Genomic DNA, 20071 nt, shown 5'->3' with positions numbered 1-20071 from the left:
ACAGCTGAAAAACAGGCCAATAAACTGGAAACAGAAGCCCCACTTTTTTTCTAACACTGTCACAACAACATAATGAGATCCAACAAAATACAGAAGTGACAGATTTCTCTGCTAAAGATACTTTTATCATTATCTCAGGCTTCACCAAAAGCTGACCAACCTATGTAAGACCTATTATGACACATTTAGAGCATTACTTTGAAAGTCAAGCAGTTTGTCCCACTGAGAAGAAGATTCAGAGGCCTGGAATGCTTGTTGAGAACTGTATTTAAATTCACTGATGTTCCTCCTTTATTGCTTTGAATGTAATCCTGACACATCACCCCTGTGCGATGTGTTTTCAGGCACTGATTTGCATTAGTGAAGTGGTACACTGTAACCTCTATGCTTAAACAGGCTGTTTAAAGGGGCGTTAGGCAGAATGAAGTATAGCCCCAGCTATTCAATCACATACCAGAGAAATTAAACTTTAAGTCAAACTCTTAAGGAATTGGAAGGAGTTGCAACACTTCAGTAAGGACCATATCAAGTTGTAGGCATGATTAGATTCATATACCAGCAGCTTGCTTTCTCTTGGGCTTTGCCAGACCAAAACAATATTTTAAGACTTTGTTATCACTGGAGAATGCATAAGTCAAGCAGAGCAAAGGAACACATATGGTTTAAAACTTCCACACGTGCACAAAATTAGCACCCTGGAGGGGGTGGGAATGGGACTTCACTTGTGTCACAGTCATCATTCTAAGTAACAGATACGGAGTTTGGAATTAGATGAGCGGAGAGAATCAAAATATCTTTCCAAGGTCACATATGCTTTTTGTCTGTCAACCTTGGAATGTTCCCCCTAAATCAACATTTTCCTTCAGGGTATTTTTCCAGATGATGCATGCTTTCAATCAAGGAAGTGACCTTCCTTAAGATATGCAGTGAACATTGTTCTTCTTATATGGAATCTTTTGTTAATGTAGATTGATCTGATATGACATAATATTTCAGAGAACAGTTTTGCCAGAAATTACATATCTATTTTCCCAAAACTTTAAATAAATACTGCAAGATATCCAGGAGTCAGAATGAGAGACTAGAGACGTAGCTCTTCTGCTGAAAAAGCAAACATGAAGAGTTTTGATATTTAGACACTGAATTCATCCAGTTCACTACAAGGCAATCAAAGCAGATGAAAGTTAACAGAAGTAAAGACCAAAATAGATCGGCAGGACAGTACCTGTTCTTCCTTCCACTGAAGTCCAATTACTTAAGATCCCACTGATGGTAGTGATTGTTGCTGTGTATCTTCTTCCAGGTACCAACTCGTTGAAAGTAAATTCTTTAGCTTCTTTTCCAAGCCCTTTTTTTATGACAGTAAGATCTCTGTCTCCCAGTGAAACCACATAGCTGTCCCATTCTGCAACAGGGGTCACCCACATGACACTAAGCGAAGATTCATTAGCATGCTTTACACGCAGCTGGAGAACAGGCTCTGGAGCTGCAGAAGTACATAAATATCAAAAGAACATGCCTTGTAGTAAACATATGTACATATCTGAAGCTGCTGTAAAGAATCAATCTAGAAATGTAACAGTAATAGAATTAATGAAGAGGAGATTCTTTACCTTTCTTAGGAAACCTGTCTTTACAAATACAGTATATGTGCTGTTCTTTCAGCAACGGGCTGTGGCAGCAGATTTCAGCAATGCATTATGGATGCAATTCTAAGGCTTAAAGGTTTAAACTTATGCTAGGATATATATTATAGTGTGAATTCAGTGAAGTCAGTAAGTCTGCTCTGGAACCACGGATGTTAGACCAGGCTATAAAACTTTCGTACCATAAAACACATCTAGGTCAATTTAGCCGTGACAAACAAGGATGTAAATTACAGGGTCAGAGTGACATTGATTCTATGCTAGTTTGTATCTCAGTGAAGTTGGGAGTGACTTCAAACTTACAGTTGTATAGAAGAAGAAATTGACCTTTCTGCAGTGAATTTGTTAAGTGTGCATACGTGCATGCACTCACAAACACAGAATGCTTGTCACCAGTAACACCACAAACTAAAATTTTGTGTAATTCATATCCAAGTAAGCAAGATGGTTGATCAAATTGGTGAGAAGTTAGAGGAAAATTTCAGTTCTGCAGCTTCTACTAGTTTTGCCATTACGCAAAATCACCAAAATGAAATCCTCATGGAGTGATAAGTAAGGGCACAGCAGGAAAGAGGCCATCAGAAAGGATGAGGATGAAGTTCGGTGGTCCCATCTTATCACACATTCTCCTGTGAGGTAAGACTCAGCCTAGACTCCTGCTTGACACTCCTTCTTCTCCAAGTTTTCCTGTTCTCCAAGCTGCACTTTTTTGTGTTCACAGAGCAGAACAATTAACAATTAATTTCTTAAGTTGGAAGCAACCAGATGTGGCTTTGACCAACATGCTCCAAAAAAATCCATTAATGTCACTGCAGTGCATACGGATTTCTTTTGGAAAAGCTGACTTAAACTAACACCATTTTCTTTATGGAGCACAAGAACAAGAATTAGGATATTACAGAATAGCCAGTCTAATGTACACTTTAGCCAGCATTGGTTAACACTGTTGATACTAATTAGTCATCCAGATTTGCAAGGAAACCAGTTTCCCACTGACTGTACTGGTGAACAATTCAAGAAGTTCTGTACTGCTGTATCTGAAGAACTACAGAGGGTGCCTGTAACATACAAAACGTAACTGCAATGTTGTGCATCTAGAATTATGCCTCAGTCTTGACAGAATGGTGATTTTCCAAAAGTTTCATTAATGTATTTATCATGAAAATAACTCCTGAAAGTTTTCACAGAAGTGCTAACATAACTATTTTTGTTGCTTACAATGGAGCTTTTAAAAGTTTATTAATTGTAACATTTATTTTTAGACTCCCAAGCACTACATCTTTCTGATTGTCCACAGTCAGAAGTTTTGTATTTTCATGCCTCCCAGATAAGCACACTGACCTGTTCTCCCCGTGCAGCTAGCCTTGCTCTGCAAATCACCACTCTCCACAATGACCTCAACTTCGTACTGCCTGCCTGGGATGAGGCCCACATCATGGACGAGGTGCTCGGTCACGTTCTTTCCCAAGGTGGTGTTGAGCACCAGGGCAGAGCGGTTCCAGAGGAGCAGATGGTACCGCTCCAAGTCTCCCGCAGGGGGCAGCCAATTCACTCGCAGAGTCCTCAGCCAGCCACCTCCACCGGCTTTCAGGTCAGAAACCTTCTGAGGAACTGAAACACAGAGATGGAGAAAGTCATTTCCAAGTGCGGGATTTCAGGCAAGACATAACTGGACACTGACACGACATGCCTCAGAGCACAGCTACTGTGTACAGCTACTGTGCACAGATCAGTTTAAGCAGCCTGAGGAGTCTTGTAGCAAAAGAAGGTGCTCCTTTTGAAGACATTTATATTCTTCCCCCTGCACAAATCACTCCCATTTTCACTCTTGGTTTCTGACAAAAGAAATTCTCTTCTTAGCATAGGGAAAATCTCCCCTGTGCACCTCTAAGATGCTTCCTGCAGGTTTCAGTTAGCTTCCCAGCAGTTCCCTGGAGTTAATTAAGTTTACTTAGAAATTGTATATCAATTTTTTAAGTTAAGGCCAAATTTCCATCACTACAGACCAAACTGTGGTCTCAACAACAGAAATGCAAAGCCTAACAGTTTCTTCCACAAATGCTTTGTGTGTCCTGGACCAAGGCAAAAAGGTCCTAACCTCAGTTCATTACAGCATTCACTCAGTCTGTTCCTCCACTTGAAGGATCCCGAACTTGCTCAGTCTTCCTGCCCTTCTGCTGTTGATCTCACTGGAATAGGGCTCTGGCAGCCCTGACTACTGAAACTTTTCTAATTTTCATGGAATAATTAAATAGTAACTACACCAACCAGATACTGTTAGACGCAGATCTTTAGCTCAGGATACCTATAACTTACTGTTAAGACACTCCAAGATGACCATTAGAGCCCTGAGACCTCACTAAATATTAATTGTAAACTGCAAGACCAGAATTGTGCTCTCATTTATGCAATGGCTTAGTTAATACTTAATTACTCAGTACCTAGACATGATTGAACGATTTCTAACAACAGCACAAACTACTTACCAGTTTCATTTCCCACAGGCATTGCTGGATATCAAACCTAGATCTCTCACATCCCAGAGAACATGGGACATATGTTTCAATTGCTGAGTGAACGGATAAAAGCAGGCCTGTTACACTGGCCTGTAAGGGCATCATTACACCCTTATGATACAAAGCTTCAGCTCCTGAGACATCCATTTTCCTTGCCCCAACATTCCTCAATAGGTTCCATTGGCAGAGGCACTCTCTCAATACAGCATGACCTATATTATATTCTCTCGTACCCATCTCTCCTTATGAGTTACAGAGGGATCCTAAGAGTCTACACCCCTTCAGTGTCTGTAGACCTAAAAGCCAAGATTTATAAATCTTCAGGCCACAAAATGTCTGCTGAGGTGACTGTTTTCAAAGCCCTTGGTGTCTATGGAAAAGACAGTTCAAGGGAAGGAGCTACACGTGATCAGCACCTTTTGAAAAGGGACCTCTATGTTCCCAGCTTGAAAGTACTGGGTCTAGGTCACAAATTAGGGGATCGCTGGTTTTAGTGATAACCTGAAGCTCTCCCTTCAAAGGGAAGTAAAAGTTAATCCTAATGGTCACTAACGGTAAGCTAGACAAGCAACATCAACATACATAAAACTGGTCCTGCTTTGCACTTTCTGAACTCTAAAAGGGCTTTTCAAGTACCATCCCACCGCATGCGACTGCACTGAGAATGAGGTACAAGCTAGATATGTCAAGGATGATCCTGCCTTTCACAGGGGCTGTTTACTTGCAAATTATAAATATTCTCTAAAACAAATTCTCTCACACACACTGTTCATTGGTTCTGAATTTATTAATAATTTATGTATGTTTTCCTCATCTACTTATATATTTCTTCCATCTAAATTCTACTTGGGTTGCACTGGTGTGGAAATCTTAAGTCTCTGTGGCCAGTAGGGCTGCAGGAGAAGTATGCCAGGGTTTGTCTAATTGAGAACTCATACAAGAGATGCCTGAGAGAAAATTACACTTCTGAAAGAAGACAAATAAAATACAATCCAACTCTACTCGGACTGCCACATGCCTTCCTTAGTCCACACTGCTGTCAGCAAAGAAGGCTAAGACCTAATGTTTTCCCATTTGAGCAAGAGATAGTATTAGAACAAGTAAAATTACCTAAAAATCCAATAACAATTTGACTGTGTGCAGACTTCCCTGTATGTAACTCATTTTACATACTATGCTGAGTTGAACACAAGGCAGGTAATGCTGCAGAACAGTTTTGTAACTGATTGACCCCATTGTAAGATTCCAAAATGCACCATTGTTTCCTGGTCCCAAGGTATGCTGTAGCTGCTTTTGGCTGCCACATTAACTGTTGCCAAGGAGTAAGTAAGGAGTACTCTAGGAACAATACCGAGCTCTTTATCTTATTTCACCTGGAATCCAAATCATTTTTACTCCTGAAATGATTTTCTTCAAGGACAGCACAGGCAAAAATAGCACTGGTTGAAATGTTCTTACTGAAGCAGAAGACTTACATGTCCTGCCAGTTGCCATCCTATCAGTAAACAGTTCACCACTGATTGTGCGGGCAGTAATCTGATAAAGACGTCCTGGAGTTAGTTTGTCAAAGTGAGTCTCTGTGACTGCTGGCTGTAAAGTTTTGACTTCTTTAACTGCTCTAAGATGAGACAGAGTGATGTTATAGAAATCGACGTTTCCTGAAGGTCTTCTCCACTTAACTTTTAAAGTATCGAAGCTGTCATCATTAGTCACTGTCAAATCTAAGACTTCAGCTGGGGCTAAAAAAAAGACAATAAGAAAGAATGAGAATAAAACATTTCAACCAAAGTACTTCTCTGTGGAATTAAAAAAAAAAAAAAAACAACTCTAAATTTTCTTGATTTTGAAGTTCTTAACCTGCTTTGCTTTTTTTTTTCCACTAGCTTTTCAGAAGTGCAGCTATTTCATAGAGCTTTTGAGAAGTGCAGCTATTTCATAGTCCAGAGTAAAAAAGGCCATGGATAATATTTTTAGCCCAAATTACAAACTCTAAGTATCAGAGAATCATAGAATCACAAAGATTGGAAGTCTTTCCAAGATCATCTAGACCAAACACCAATATTTCTCCACTAAACCATGTCCCTTAGAACAATACTCCAGGACCCAGTACTTGGTCTCATTGAACTTCATCCCATTGGCCTCAGCCCAGTGATCCAGCTTATCTAGATCCCTCTGAAAGGCCATCCTACCCCCAGGCAGATTGACACTTCCTCCCAACTTGGTGTCATCTGCAAACTTACTGAGGGTGCATTCAATCCCCTCGTACAGGTCATCAATAAAGGTATTAAACAAGACCGGCCCCAGTACCAACCCCTGGTGAATACCACTCGTGACTGGTCGCCAACTGGATTTAACTCCATTCACTACTATTCCGTGGGCCCAGTCCTCCAGCCAGTTCTTCACCCAGCAAAGAGTGTACCTCTCCTAGCCATGGAGAATCAGGGAGTTAAATCTTTTTCAATGATGTGGAATAACCATGTACTGTCTCGATTCACTAAGAAAGTTGATATAAAAGTTAGATGGACCTTGTAACTTGTAACAGCACTACAGTTAGGCTCAAATTGTTGATAACTTCAAATGCTTGATGGAGCTGACTATGCTAAGCAGAGCAGTTAAGTCAGCTGTAGACACTTTAAAAGCTAATTTAGCAACTAACTTTGCTGTAATGACAACTTAGGAAGCTAAATTAGCTCATGGAGTCTGTAAATTCCTCTACAGCCTTTGAAGAGAAACACCTGTCAAGGGTAACTCAGTCATTTCTTATTCTTAAGTACGTTCTAATATTGCTAGATTAGAATCTTAACTTCTCATTCTGCTGTGAAAAATTCTGAAATCATACCTGTCCTAACTATTTGAAAAGCAGTGCTCTCCAATTCTGCAGCTTGGGTTATCACAGAAAGGTTATACAGATGTCCTGCTGTAAGCCCAGAAAAAGTGTAAAAAGTCAGAGAATTTTCTTGATGACTCTCACGAACAGTGCCATGATTATCAAGTAACACCAGCCTGTACAGATCCACATGCCCAGAGCCAGGAGACCAAGAAGCATGGATACTGTCTGTCTTGACAATAACCTGGATGTTCTTCACAGGGGATGGCACTGTTGGAATAAAAAAAAAACAACACATGCTTAAGGCCTAGTGGCCATCTCCACAATTTCAGCAACTTTGAACAGATTTACTTTTGAAATATGTTGAGCTTCTTTAGGATTAGTGAAAATCTAATCCCAGACTTACGGCCAAACAGGTAACAAAGGCAAATGCTTTGTTACGTTAGTCAGTCATGTTTTCTTCACAGAATTGCAGGGGTTGGAAGGGATCTCAAGAGATCAACAAGTCCAAAATGCCTGCCAAAGCAGGTACTTTACAATAGGTCACACAGGTAGGTGTCCAGACCGGTGTTCTATATCTCCATGGGAGACTCCACAACCTCTCTGGAAAACCTGTTCCAGTGCTCTGTCACCCTTACAGTAAAGTTCTTCTGCATATTGATATGGAACTTCTTATGTTCATGTCCATTTTTAATCTATATCTATGTATATATACATTGCCTGGTAGAAGAATTATATGAATTTGCTAATTTTTAAACATAGAACTGCAAAATACTGTAAGTGGTTTTACTCAGATGAACTAAGAAAAAGGAAGTCATACCAGTAGATCCATTTATGTGCAATTCTGCAGTACTTTTATTTCCAGCAACTGCAGTGAGGACAATATTGTATTTATTCCCAGGAACTAGGCCAGTAAAAGTTTCTTCAGTTTTTGAAAATCTTCCTGGTATGGAGGATTCTTGTAGCTTCTTATTACTGTGATCAAATACTACTATATTATACAAGTCCACCTTTCCTGGAGAAGGATCCCATTGAACCTGTAAACTTGTGAATGTAGTTTTCTCCTTATTAATTTCAAAACGAGGTGGTGGTAAAGGATCTGTAGTTAAAACAAACAAATAAACAAACATAAACCAATAGCAACAAAAAAAAAAAAAAAAAAAAGAAAGGAAAGGAAACATAAACCAGTATTTCTTGCATTCGGATTGTGAGAAGCTTTATGTGGTACTAAAAAAAACGTTCTACAACTCTCCCTTTTCATCATCACCCTGTCAGTGCTCTTCAAAAAGCCTTCCCCATTTCTGAGCATGTTACTGAAATCTGCTTTAAAGAGACTCCTATAGAATTCAGAAATGTTACTCGTGCATATGTGTACATACTCACATACACACACCGCTTACAGAAAAGTGCTTGCAGTTGTGGATGTAAATCACGAGCTTGAAAATCTGATGATTAGCAAAACAGTAACAACTGTAACAAGAAACATCAAAATTAAAAAAAAAAAAACCACAGATAACATTAAATGCCTCAGTATAATACAGCTTTATGGGTACAACGATATCATTGGCTTTCACATCCAAGCTTTCTAGCACTCACACATAAACACTTCATCACTAAATCAGCAAAAACACCACAATTCTTTGTTTTTCATATTACCCTCAACCACTTACAATGGAATAAATATGTTTTTCTGGTGTACTATCATTTATAGAAATGTAAGTAACCCAAACAGTACACTGGACAAACATTTAAGAAAAATGTGATGATAATAGTTTAATAACTTAATAACTATTTCTCAGAAAAACAGTCTGTGTTCATACTGTTTATTAAACAGGTCTGAAGCAAAGCCACCTGGAAAATACACTCTAGAGGGACGGCAAACATTCACCAAAAGACTGGTTGTTTATATTCTCCTGGTATATTTGATCTCCCGCAAATCCAAAGAAATGTACTATATGTAGATGTATTAAGACTTTGACATCTCTATCTCCCAATAAGGTTAAACAATCGCATAATAAAAAAGATTCATTAATACAACTCAATGCAGAAAATAAAGTATTCACAAGCCAGGAAGTAAAAGAATAAAGGCTTCCCAACAACTGAACAATTAAATTTGGCTTACATGGGAGTATGCTCTTTGCTATTCTTGTCTAGCAAACAAGGAGTGCAAAGGACATGCATTTTTTGCTGTGGAAATGATATCAGTGACAGGATTTCAACTATCAGCATCTCCCTCATAAGGAGAGCTTTAAAATTAGGAAGGAGAGAAAGGAGGAAGGCTAACAAGCAGTCCTGTGCAGGTTGCTAAATAAAGGGGATGAGGTGATGTGATGGGGTGGGATCAGAATATCAACAAAATGGTGATTGAGCAGGGCCACCTGCAGCACTTGCAGACTAGCAAGGATATGTCTACTATACACCATTATAGAGACACTTTCCAGGAACGCAACATACTGGGTTAAGCATCCTAAGTGGCTGTACACTAATGTATGCAGAATAGGGAACAGACAAGATGAATAAGAGACACTGGGATCATGGAGTTGTGGCAGGATGGCTCTCATGACTGTAGAGTTGTACTGGAAGGATGCAGGCTCTTTAGGAAGGATGGGCAGAGGAGACAAGGAAGGGATATCAATCTCTACGCCAGCAAACAGCTGGAAAGCATAGAGCTTTTGTTGAGTGATGGATGGGGAGCCAACTGAGAGCTTATGGGTTAGGATTAGGGGGAGGACAGGGACAAACCACATTATAGTGGGGAGATGCTACAGGCCACCAGACCAAGAAGACCAAGTGAATGAGGCTCCCTCTAAATAGATAGAAGCAATCTTATGTTTACAAGTCCTCACGGAGGACCACCCAGGCATCTAATGGCAGGAAAACACTGCAGGGCATAAACAATCCAGGAGGTTCTTGAAATGCATTAATGGTAACTTTCTTCTCCACATGATAGAGGGATCAACAAGGAGAGTTGCTGTGCTAGTCCTCATTCACACTAACAAGGAGGAGCAGGCTGGTGGAGAATGTGAAGGTCAAGAGCAGCCTTGGCTACAGTGACTGTGATACAGCAGAGTTCAAGGTCGTCATAACAACAAGCTCAGAACCCTGGACTTCAAGAGAGAAGACTTTGTCCACTTTGGGGATCCGTTTGGTAGAGCCTCATGGAATACAGCCCTAGAAGAAAGAGAGGCTCAAGAAAGCTGGTTAATATTCAAGGATCAGCTCTTCCAAATTCAAGAATGCATCCCAACAGAGAGAAAGTCAGGCAAAAATGTCAGAAGGTCTGTATGGATGAACAAGGAGCTCACGGACAAACTCAAACACAAAAATGAAGCAAGGCTGGAAGAAACAACAACCTGGGAGGAACACAGAAATACTGTGGGATTTAATGCACCCTCAGCAAATTTGCAGATGACACCAAGCTGAGTGGTGCAGTTGACAAACTAGAAAGGGATGCTATCCAGAGGGACCTGGATAGGCTTGAAAGGTGGGCCCAAGTCCAACAAGGCCAAATGCAAAGGTTCTGCATCTGGGCAACCTCAATCACAGATACAGGCTGGATGGAAAATGGCTTGAGAGCAGCCCTGAGGAGAAGGATCTGGGTGTGCCAATTAATGAAAGATTCAACGTGAGCTGTCAATGTGTGCCTGGAGCCCAGAAGGCCAACTGTATCCTGGGCTGCATCAAGAGAAGCGTGACCAGCAGATTGAAGGAGGTGATTCTACCTCTCTACTCTGCTCTTGTGAGATCCCACCTGGAGTACTGCATCCAGTTTTGGACCTCTCAACAGAAGAAGAACATGAAGTCCACAGAACATGTCCAGAGGAGGGCCACAAAGATGATCAGAGGGCTGGAGCCCTATGAGGACAGGCTGAGAAAGATGCGGCTCTTTAGCCTGGATAAGGTTCTGAGATCTCTTAGTGGCCTTTCCAGTACCTGATGGGACCTACATGAAATCTGGGAAGGGACTTTATATAAGGGCATGTAGCGACAGGACAAGACGGAATGGTTTTAAACTGGAAAAGGGTAGATTTAGACTAGATATCAGGAATAAACTGTTTGTGAGCATGGTGAGACACTGAACAGGCTGCCCAGAGAGCCTGTGGATGGCACCTTCCTGGAAGCACTGACAGCCAGACTGGATGGGGCTGTGAGCAACCTGGTCTAGAAGGAGGTGTCCCTGCCCATAGCAGGGGGGTTGGAATTAGATGATCTTAAACAACCCTTCCAACCCAAACCATTCTATGATTCTATGACTCTCAGATCACCCAGAGAAGGCATTAGGAAAGCTAAAGCCCTAAGAGGATTTAATTTGGCCTGGGATGTTGAAGGCAACAAGGGTTTCTAATGTACATCAGTTACAAAAGGAAGACTAGGGAAAATGTGAGCCCACTATGAAATGAAACCAGAAAGCAGGTTACACAGGACAGCGAGAAGACCAAGGAACTGAATGTGACCTTTGACAATATCCTCCATAAGATCCTTATAAAATAGAAATATGGGCTGGATGAGCAGGTAAGAGAGTCAGATAAATTGGCTCAGCCAAAAAATTGGCTGAGTGTGTAGGCCCAGAGTACACAGTGGCAAAAAGATTAGTTAAAGTCCAGTAATGATCAGAGTATTCCAGGCATCAGTACTGGATAAAACAGCCCTGTTTTACTTCTCTGTTAATGATCTGTATGATGGCACAGAGTGGACTGTTGGTAAACTTGCAGATGATGTAAAACTGGATGGAGTGACTGATTCACTGGAATTTTATGCTGCCAACCTGAGGAGCCTCAACAGGTGGAGGAGGTGGACTCACAAGAATCTCATGAAGTTTAACAAAGAAGTGCAAAGCCTTGCGACTGGGGAGGAACAAACCCAGGCACTGGTACACACTGGGGGCTATCCAGATGGATAGCCTTTGCAGGAAAGGATCCCAGAGTCCTGGTGGACATCAAGTCAAATATGAATCAGCAATGTTCCCCTGCCACTAAGAAGGCTAATGTTATTCTTGGCTACATTAGGAAAAATATGGTAAAAAGAAGTGATCCTTCCACTCTACTCAGCATTTGTGTCCATGCCTTGAGTATGGTGTCCAGTTCTGGGCAATGGAGTAAAAGAGGGACATGGACATAACAGAGAGTCCAAAGCAGGACTACCAAGATGATTAAGGGACTCAAGCATCTTCAGAAGCTACACAGACATAGTTCTGGGTGATCTGCTCTTGGTGGCCCTGTCTGAACATGGTGGTTGGATCTGATGACCTCCAGAGGTGCCTACCAACCTCAACTGTTCTCAGCTATCAGCCTTGATCACAGAATCACAGATCTCTATACCAGCAGATGAAGACCATTTTTTTCCAGTGCAGCTATTCCTGGCCTTTTCCCTAGTCAAGGCAGATGAAAGAGACTACCTCCCATTCTAGGAATACAGTGATAGGAATATCATGGGGATAGGAGCCTTTAAGCTGTTCTTCTCCAGAAGTTTTATTGCTTCTTACAAAACTGTGATGAGAATGTATGATGCAAGGTTTGGATGGTATGCTCTGTCAAACAAAGCGAAAATACAACGCCCCAATTACAATGTCCCCTGGAACCTAGTTCTCTGCTTAAATCCATATTCCTGCTTTGGACTACAAAGACACTGTTGACCTTCAAAAAAAATGAATAAATAAAAAAAACAAATAATCAAATGAATAAAGTAAGTAAAAATAACAATTATCTTCTTTTCTTGAACCCTTTCTTTAAGGCAAAACTACTTTTGCTTAGATCTGGAAAAAAAAAATAAAAATGTAAAAATAATTAAACTCAAGTCAAAATCTGAGCACATAAAAATTCAGGCCAAATAAAACTTCACACAGTCACAGCAATTGAAACTGGAGGTTTTAATAAAAAGTGACAGGAAATCCTAACAATAGGCTAAGAGTACCAGCTCCACCTATAAAATATACTAAGTGACTAAAGACCATTATGTTGGCAAAAGCGAATAGCAGGGACTTGTTGCTTGAAAGCAATTGCTCTAATTGGAAAAGGTCAAATTTGGGGAATCTGAAATAAATTCCAGTGCTATGTATGATCAGATACACAGACGTCTGAAAAAGTTTTAATTTGACCAATAACCAGAAAACAGTCATGATAGTCATGAACAGTCTCTCGTGTCATTAGTGATAGGACCAGGGGGAATGGCTTCAAGCTACGGCAGGGGAGATTCAGGCTGGACATGAGGAAGTATTACTTTTCAGAAAGGGTGGTCAGGCCCTGGAATGGACTGCCCAGGGAGGTGGTGGAGTCACCGACCCTGGGGGTGTTCAAGGAAAGGCTGGATGCTGTGTTGAGGGACATGGTTTAGTGGGAGCTGTTGGGAATAGGTGAACGGTTGGACTGGGTGATCTTTTAGGTCTTTTCCAACCTTGGTGATTCTATGATTCTATGATTCTATATAATTGCCAAGAAGTTCAACTCTCTCTCTGACAAAGTTAGGATAAGGTAGACTGGTCACTAGTCCTGCAGAAGTAATCAACATTGTAAACCACGCTGTTTGTCAAATACTACAAGACACCTCCTACATTTTTAGAAGTACTTATACTATCCTAATCAATCTGTCTTCCAAGGTGCATTGAGAAAAAAAAAAAAAAAAGAAGAGTTGCGTGCCTAGAAGGTGAAGTTCAGAAATTCAGACTTTATCTAATCTATCTGGTCCAGAAAACAAAACACTCAGTGCTCTGTACATCCGCTAGAACAAAGGAACAATGAGATTGGGAAGTGCCTGGGCTGAAAGAGACCTGGATGGAAACAAACACTTAAAAAGCCATTTACATTGTTATACAATTCTCTGCTGGCAACAGTACAACACTGATATATCACAGAAATAAAAAAATTTCTAAGATATTTATGTACCATTTAATACTATACGAATTAATGTCTCTTGGTCTACAAAGACCAGAAGACTTGATGTTGCTTGGATTACATTGCACCTTCATTTTAACTTCCGAGAGGGAGAATCTGCTTTGTGGACACTGCTGCTATAAACATATTTTATAGAAGCAATTGATATAGTTTCATCCTGTCACCATGACGTGACTCCAAATCCATTCTGAAAGCACAAACTCACCCCTGCATTATGCAGGAGAAAAAAACCCCAAAAAACTGAGATAAGTGAGTGCTCAGGACTGAGGATGGGGAATTCTTGACTTCCAGTCTCAGCTCTTCCTACCAAATCACTTGCTTTTTTCTAGGTATCCCTTTTCAGAAAACAGTTAACGTTACCTACTTTACAAGGTTTTTCTGAAGATTAAGCAAAAAGGCTTCATTTCAATGTCTTTAAGTCCAAATGCCCATTTCTTTTGGCTGACATGTAACATCTAATCTTCAGAACAATCTACATTGCTTTTTTTTTTCTTTTTTTTTTTTTTTTGAACTCTACCTTTTGAGACAATGATCACCACCATTATGGTTGATTACAGATTACATGATTACACAGCCTATAGTTGGAGCCATGTCACAGGAGTTGTTCTTACACATGGCTAATAAATCAGATTTATCCCAAATAATTTGAAATTTACAAACACATGGCCAAGCTATGCTTCTGGCTTTTACAGTCGTGTGTCGCAATGGAAATACTCTGCCACTCTGTTTCTTAGATGGTAAAAACTTGTAACCTCTTTTCATTCAAATATTTAGCAATTTGTTTGGACAAAATTCTATTTACCTGTTAGTTCTTTCAGTACAGCTAAGTTGGATTAAGCAGAAGCAAAATATATTATTGTAATAATTTTGTCAAAAAAAAAAAGTTGAAAATCTGATCTCTAAGCCTATTTTAGAAAATGTATTGAAAGCAAGGAAATTCTCCAGTTGTTTTTCATGGCCCTCAAGACCAGCATTTTACTTCTGAATTTCAATTCAGAATCAAAATTCATAAATATAACTGTAAATTAGAATCTCTTCATACACCACTGCTTTCAATTGCAAATTTGCTTAAAAAACCTAGAGCCATTTCCTGAAGATATACCACCAAAATACAAAGTTATGCAGATGCACAGACATTTGCAGAATTGAGGATGTAACATGCATTTTTGTTGAAATCAACAAAGGCACAATACCACCTTTCATCATGCAGTAGCTCTTAGTAACGGAGTTATACAGAGATCAATAAAGAAGGCAAGAATGCACCAACAGGTGAATACATTGTTCCAACATCAGAATGTCAAACATGCCAACTAGTTTCATGGTTTGATAGGTTGTTTTATATAAATATATGTACACTAAACCACATAACAAATGATAAATATTAATCTTACGTAAACTAAACATCTAGACTCATGTCTACTAGCATCTGTAAACTCAGGTTCTCAGTGGAAAATGTAACTGCAGTGCCCTTTCTTCATTTCCTATTCTGTCAAAATAGTGCAATGGCCAACACTGCATGAGTTTGCATGTCTGTATACACCAGGCTTAGACAGCATGTAAGCTATTGGATTTGTCACCATTTTTTGAAAGATCTACTTTAGCTCTCCTTTAGAGGATTATGTACTTGCCACTTTAATTAATCTGTAGATAAAATTTTCATTGAGTAATAGATGCAAAGGACTGCGCCTCAGTGGACTAGTGAGTTTTACTGCATCACTACTCCTAGTTGTTGGATTTCAGATGTATGCACTCAGAATGGAAGCTGCTGCTCTGCTCATAGATTCACTAAGATATTACATGAGAGCTTATATAGTTTTGCTGAGCTACATGCTTATTCTCTCAGAATATCAGACTTGTACATAGCACAGACAAAATACATCTCAACAACCATCTAATTGTAAAATTAATGACGCAAAAGGCTAAGTTTAGTTAAGGAGCTGACCCTCTCCAATCATTTACATAACTGCAACTATGGTATGCATTATTAATCACTTTCACTATAAGCTTGTATCAGAACACATCACAATCAAAATTTGATGAAGTATTTTGGATGTTGTAGATTTAGCTGCTCCAGTAATTTGTATAACAAATGTGATGAAGAAGTGAACTCCCAACAGGAATGAGTACATAAAAACTGTAATAGGATTGGATGTAAGGATGAAGTTAAAGTTTCTGAATTATGTATATACATGAACCTATGAATTTCTCTGTCTTCATTTATTGTATTAAGGTAACACAGGCATTCAAAAGCTAATTTTGCTGAAGTAAACATATGAGATATGATTCCTCTTACTCTGACCATCTAAACTTCAGGTTCCCAATTTAATTTAAGCTCTTTCTGTGATCAGTGAAGAAAGCTGTGCACCTCCAAAGGACAGCTTTCTTAGAAGAACTGCTCAGGAAGGGAACCTCACTGAGTAGCAAGGTCAGACATCGTATTTTTAGATGGCTCATGATAGCTCGGTTCCGCTACCATTCAAGTCAGTGGGAATTTTGTTTACAACATGGTTGAAAATATTGCTTATACTTCCATATCCATCAGACAGTCTCCAGGAACATATACCATAAACCAAAAGTACTGACACCAACTTGGAATGGTACAGGTGAAGAGATGTTCCAGAAAACTGGCTTTAAATGCTGCCCCTAGTGGAAACACACAGAGGAATATAGAACTGGACTTCATTCTGCACTGAAATGCATAGTGTAGACAATACAACATACGGTTGATGAGGGGTGTAACAAACCCTACATATTCTTTAGATCAAGTTCTGGAGCTACATGCATATTTTAAACACTATCAAGCAATGCAAGAGAAGCAACTGAATTGAAAGATGTGAGAAACCATAATTTGACCAGCTGAACTGGAAGGAAACCACAGCTCCTCTATTCTTATTTCATGCTTTTGACAAATCTCTGCTATGCAACCCAAACAGAAACCACGCTTCAACTACTGTCAGCTAATTTGTAGTATTTCAGCTCGAACTGTAATCATTCTTATGACTCTGGCATCAGCTACATGTACTGCTGATACAGTATAGCTACAATCAGCAGTTCCATCAGTTACTTCTTTCATTTCACAGTCTCACAAAATGCATTTACTGATAAGTCGTAAGTGACATATACAAACTACTGCCTAAATGATTATGCATTAACCAAAATGTGATTTAAAGTGCTATCTTCTTCTCTACCTCAAGTATCCCTTCTTAGAGCACTAGTACCTGGCACTAGTGGTGTTTCATACCTGTCACTCTGATAATGGTTGATTTATTCTTTCAATTTTCAAATTACAAGTTACCAATATTTGAAGGATTTGGGATTGCATACAATATGGACCTAAACCACTGTTTGCATAGAAAGTATTTCTTGTTTCTACCAAGAGACACTACTTGTGTTTAGTGTATACCTACCACATCAGCAGACTTGCCACTAGACCTTTTTAAACTTCAGCTGCCAAGGCAAATGAATGGAGGGCATTTACTGTGTTTGTAGAGTTACCGCAGTGAAAATGTCTGACAGTAAATGAGGTGTCTGAACAAGCAACTGTAAAGTGCTTAAGCAACTGCTAAGTGCTTAGCTGCCATAACCTTCAGTGCAAATACTAAACCATCTCTCTGATGCTAAGATTTTAGGAGTAAGTCAGGGAGGCATTTAATGACAGACCTTATTTAAGACATCTCATTTTTGAAGCTTGTGTTAGCACCTGTAAGAGGCTGAACTGGACATCATCATCCTTAAAAAAACACTGATATGCACAGAAAGAGTCCCATTATTCTACCATTGCAGTCGGTTGCTCAGCGTGGCTCTTCGCTTCACACTGGTGCGTTGTTCACATGCACACACAGACACACACACAAAGGGAAATGCTGCTGGAGCATTTTCACAGTCAGTCGTGGATCCAGCACAGCCATGCTCCTCACTCATCAGCCCATCATAACATCTTAGTGGTATTCAGCACAAAGGGACATGCAAGAAAATGCAAGAAGGCCTTACTTTCTGACTTCTACACTCTGATGAGATGGGACAAAAAAGTATGACACGGTATTAGACAGAAAGAAACCGTGAGTTATCCTTGAACTGCATCCAGCAGTCATGACACGGACTGCATTTTAAACACAACTATGCTATCACCGAGGAACTACGAAGCCAACAGGTCTGGATGAGCGCAAAGGATGCCACCAGTCACTGCTTCTGGAAGCACCGCACCGGCAGGCAGCTCGAGGGGCTGAGGAGCGGCAGAACGCGCTCATCGCCGGCCAAGCCTCCCTTCCAGCCCGCCAGGCTAGCTTCTGGCAGCGCCTTACCTGTCCGCAGGGTGACGTTGGCGGCCTCCCCGTCGGCGAGCGGCTCGATGTGAAGGTGATACCAAGTCCCAGCTTCCAAGTCTCGCACTGTGCAGCCGTAGGAACCGTTGCCGGCGCTGGCGGGCCGGCAGCCGGCGGGCCGTCCGTCCTCGGAGCGTCCCGTCAGGTTGAAGCTGCAGGCGCGGGCCGCGGCGCTCCAGCGCAGCCAGGCGCTCTGCGCGGCCACGCGGCGCTCCGTCAGGTTGGCGCTGCAGCCCGCAGCCTCCCCGCGCGCGGCCTGCGGAGAGAGAGCGGGCAGAACGCTGCGACGCCCGCCGGCATCCGCGCCGCCCCAAGGCCGGTCCCGCTGCCGCTCTCGGGGCAAACCCACCTGCGCAGCCCTCCTCACCTCGCTGAGCGCCAGCACCGTGCACAGAGCGATTCCCGCTCCATAGCTGAGCATCGCCGCGCGCTTTTATCCGCGGAACCCCTCGCGGGGAGGGGGGAGGATGAAGAAGGCGAGCGGCCCGCGGACCTTGGGGGCGCCCCCGGCCCCGCTCCCCGCAGGGCTGGCTCCCCGCGGCGGCCGCCCAGCCAGCCCTCCGCCGGGCCGCCCGTTTGCTGCATGCGCTCGGGGCTGCCCCGGGCGCCTCGCCGCCTCCCTGCGGCCGGGGGGGGGGGGGAAGGGGGACGGCGGCGGGGGGTGCGCGGGGGCTGCCCGGCGGCCGAGGAGGAGCGGGGGGCGGAGGAGGCGTGGGAGGTGGCCGCCGCTTCCCACGCTGCCATTCTGACCCGGGCTGACTCCGCTAGAGCCCTTTCCGCGGACTTCCGCAATCAAAAGGCGATTTCCTCGCTGCTCGATGCGGGGGCGGCTTCCCGGGGTCCAAAACAGGCGGCCCGAGGGGTGCGGGTCGTCCTCGGCGGTGGGGCCTGGGACGCCGCCCCCGAATCCTTCCCTTCCCCTGCTCCCCAGCTCTTCTTTCCTCACTTTCCTCTTGGCCCCTTCTGCCACCCTCCCTTCCTTCCTCGCTGTATCCTCCCTCGTCCCCTTCCCCACTCGTACGGGCCCCTCATGCGGCCGGCCGCCATTTCCATTTCACGCCTCCTGCCCTCTTCACCTCACCTGTCCCTCATCTCACGCCCACCTTTCTGCTTGCCTGCCTTGTCTCCTTTAGATCTCAGCCATCCCAAAATGTCTCTTCCAGCTCTCCTATTTATTTATTGATTTACTTATTTATTTCTGTGAGAAAACATCCCTTTTGTGTCTTCTGCACAGGATCTGCATGGCTAATCTCCACTACCTCTGCCTTGGGGACAGCCTCAGGGGCACGCAAGGTGCACCATGTACCTCCACCCTCTCCCTCAATCCGCAGCACTATGGCGAGAATCACAAGGCCAGCAGGGCTCCTGCAGAGCCAACCTGCCACTTTCAGTCCCATATTCAGAGGAGCAGCCCGTGTATCAAGGGCCAAGCTTTTTGTTTTGCTTTGCATCAACGCCTGTCCCTGAAATATTCCCCAGAATAACTCCCAAGCTAAAATTACACACCAGAGAAAGCAAAAAGACTCTGTGTTTAAAGAAAGCACAAAACAAGCTGTGAGAAACTCTGAATTCAGCTATAGCTTCAGCACAGCTCTCCACTTCTGTCATACACACCCATTTCCTTTTATTTAAGTTTTCAGCCTCTTAACATTCATGTCTGTGCAGATGCGGAGGTGAGGTGAGGGAGAAGAATCACTGTTAAAATTGTTTTGGACCATCAGATGCTCAGGTAAATTTGTGGTTGCATAAAGGGGGAAGAATTCAACATTTATGTTTTTCAGATGGAAGTAGCACTTCTCTGCATCTTTCTGTACATGCATACATAGTTTTAACTTGTAAAAGCAGCACCTCGAGCAAGTTCATCACTGTTTCA

General features: G+C 42.1%; 1 protein-coding gene across 2 annotated transcripts in view; it reads right to left on the bottom strand.

Moving 5' to 3' along the window:
* Positions 1-20071, bottom strand: part of PTPRB (protein tyrosine phosphatase receptor type B) — a 66047-nt gene that overhangs the window by 33188 nt on the left and 12788 nt on the right. Inside the window, exons 1-7 of one of the 2 annotated variants that reach the window (XM_052668994.1) lie at positions 18566-18723; positions 18178-18454; positions 7810-8088; positions 7002-7259; positions 5638-5901; positions 2988-3257; positions 1226-1486 (exon numbers count right to left, since the gene is read on the bottom strand). In XM_052668994.1, the coding sequence (XP_052524954.1) occupies positions 1226-1486; positions 2988-3257; positions 5638-5901; positions 7002-7259; positions 7810-8088; positions 18178-18454; positions 18566-18619 (1663 nt within the window). In that variant the 5' untranslated portion in view covers positions 18620-18723. Of the gene's footprint in view, positions 1-1225; positions 1487-2987; positions 3258-5637; positions 5902-7001; positions 7260-7809; positions 8089-18177; positions 18455-18565; positions 18724-20071 lie in introns of those variants that run through there. The other variant, XM_052668993.1, reaches the window with a different exon arrangement.

The sequence above is a fragment of the Tympanuchus pallidicinctus genome, unplaced genomic scaffold (assembly GCF_026119805.1).
Source record: "Tympanuchus pallidicinctus isolate F22 unplaced genomic scaffold, pur_lepc_1.0 scaffold8, whole genome shotgun sequence".
NCBI lineage: Eukaryota > Metazoa > Chordata > Aves > Galliformes > Phasianidae > Tympanuchus > Tympanuchus pallidicinctus.
This window is presented reverse-complemented; position numbering and strand designations above follow the sequence as displayed.